Here is a 2,057-nt window from a genome sequence, read left to right on the forward strand (position 1 = left end):
ACACGGGCACAGCCGTGGGGAAGCTGCTCACCCTGGGAGGCCTGGGAATCTGGTGGTTCGTGGACCTGATTTTGCTCATCACCGGCGGTCTGATGCCCAGCGACTACAGCAACTGGTGCACCTACTACTGAGGCGGGCGGTGTCAGCCTGCAGGGGGAGAGGAGTGTGGGCTGTTTCTGAGTGGAACCCCGAGGCCTCTGGGGGACTCTAGGGACMGAGTCCACAAGATGAGGGACAACGTGTCCTTTTGGAGCTGTAGAGGAGCAGCAGTTGGTGTTTTCATGACTATTGGTTCATTATGCCCTCAATCAGCCAAGAAAATGGTTTGGTCTATTTTCTATGTATTTAAGCTAATTTATTTACAACAAATATGGACAGAAATTACTCTTATTTTAAGGTTCTACTTCATAAATGTACTGTTTGTAAATTTCAACCTGAATTCAGGATGTAGTTTAAAGCCATGTGTCCTGAAGTCTGATACCTGTGACCAGTTGTAAAAAAATAATCTTTTACCACAAACATGTTGCTTTTATATATATATTTTTTTTGTTTGTTTGTTTTTGTTTTTTATGTGTGTGTTTACGCCCAGAGCTGTATCATTTGAACAGAAAAGCAACAAATATTCATACTGTTGCTATGACATTGCTTTTACTCATTTAACTTTTTTTTTTATAAATCTTGGACTTAAAATAAGTAAATAAAATGTAGCAGAAGCACCTATTAATTAATATAAGATGTATTTTATTCATCCCAGAATTGGGAAACTACTGTGCAGCAGGGCATACAGAAAACGCACAATAAGCTCCACATAAGTAAGAATGAAATGTAGAATACAATGTAAATTTCTATACAACAAAATACTGCTGTCATAAAATGCATGGTAAAGCGACGTAGACTCTCAGTTGCTTTCACTTGAACTTTACCAGTGGAACAATCAAACAACTCTAAACACTCTTATAGAGTGTTTAGCTCTGCAGACGGCATCAATGTTATTTTACCTTGAATTTAGTAAATAGTGATGGATGGCGCTCGCGTCGCCTCCTCTGGTTGCTGCTGTCCGTAAACACATTTTGCTCATAGAACACYGTTAWTCCGCAAAGCTGCCGTCTGTCTTCTCCCTTCCCACGTCGCAGTCTTCATTTCTTTAGACGGGGCGACTGGGAGTCCGGGGTAATCRGCAATCATCGAACTTTCATAGCTAGCAGCTAAACAGAGGAATCTGATCAGAAAAAAAATCRGATACCACAGGAACGGTGGGTTTGAAACCGTGACTTTTTCATTTTGCGGTATACCCACTAGACTAGAAGCTCAACCTCTCTTGGTTTCCAAGGTTACTACAGAAAGTTTGAATTTGCCAAATTGAGACATGACCAAAATGGATTGGGCTGCGGTTCTGCCTGCTCTGACCCAGCCAGTGACCTCGTGTTCACCGCATCTGCTTAGTTTGGATTAAGTAAATGTGGACTGTTTTCTTTCTTTCTTGGCGTCACGTCACATAAATGAAAATTTCAATGCCAAATCATGGTTTGTTTGTCATTCTTCCTTCACTGATGTGCACATGCAGGTTAAAGGTTCACCGTCAAACCAGCGGAGACGTTYGGTCTGTGCTTGGAATGGATTTCCGTTCATTCTCACCTGCTCTCATTCATCAAACCCGGACAAATCAGCTCGTTTTCTTTCTGTCTCAAACCKCCACCGACGTGTTGCTGAASATGTCTGCTTTAGAGACTCCGACTATCCCCCTGATGATGTGTTTTCACTCAGCGGCGATCTTCCAAAACATTCAGCTGCTTCTCCAGGTCACAGCCTGCATAATTCACATGTTGGTTTTAACAGGTTCATCTCAGCAGTTGGGTTTTTTAAAGCTTCATGTTTTGACTGATTCCAGTCGCCGTCCTCTCACACAAGACAAAATGAAACTGCAAACCTCAAGACAAAGTGATGTTTGGGTGTTTTTTAGGGTAAATATGAGGAATATCAGGATTTGCAGAGCAGTGTTGCTGTGTCCAGCTGCTGAGCTCCATCCCATTAAAGTCCTAATCTTAAACAAACTTCCA

General features: G+C 42.1%; 1 protein-coding gene across 1 annotated transcript in view; it reads left to right on the plus strand.

Moving 5' to 3' along the window:
• tm2d2 (TM2 domain containing 2) overlaps positions 1 to 1,519 on the plus strand; it is a 6,098-nt gene extending 4,579 nt beyond the window's left edge. Inside the window, exon 4 of the mRNA XM_017306524.1 lies at positions 2 to 1,519. Coding sequence (XP_017162013.1) covers positions 2 to 131 — 130 coding nt within the window. The 3' untranslated portion in view covers positions 132 to 1,519. The remainder of the gene's footprint in view (position 1) is intronic.
• Positions 1,520 to 2,057: the final 538 nt, after the last annotated feature.

This window comes from Poecilia reticulata, linkage group LG9 (assembly GCF_000633615.1).
Source record: "Poecilia reticulata strain Guanapo linkage group LG9, Guppy_female_1.0+MT, whole genome shotgun sequence".
Classification (NCBI taxonomy): Eukaryota; Metazoa; Chordata; class Actinopteri; order Cyprinodontiformes; family Poeciliidae; genus Poecilia; species Poecilia reticulata.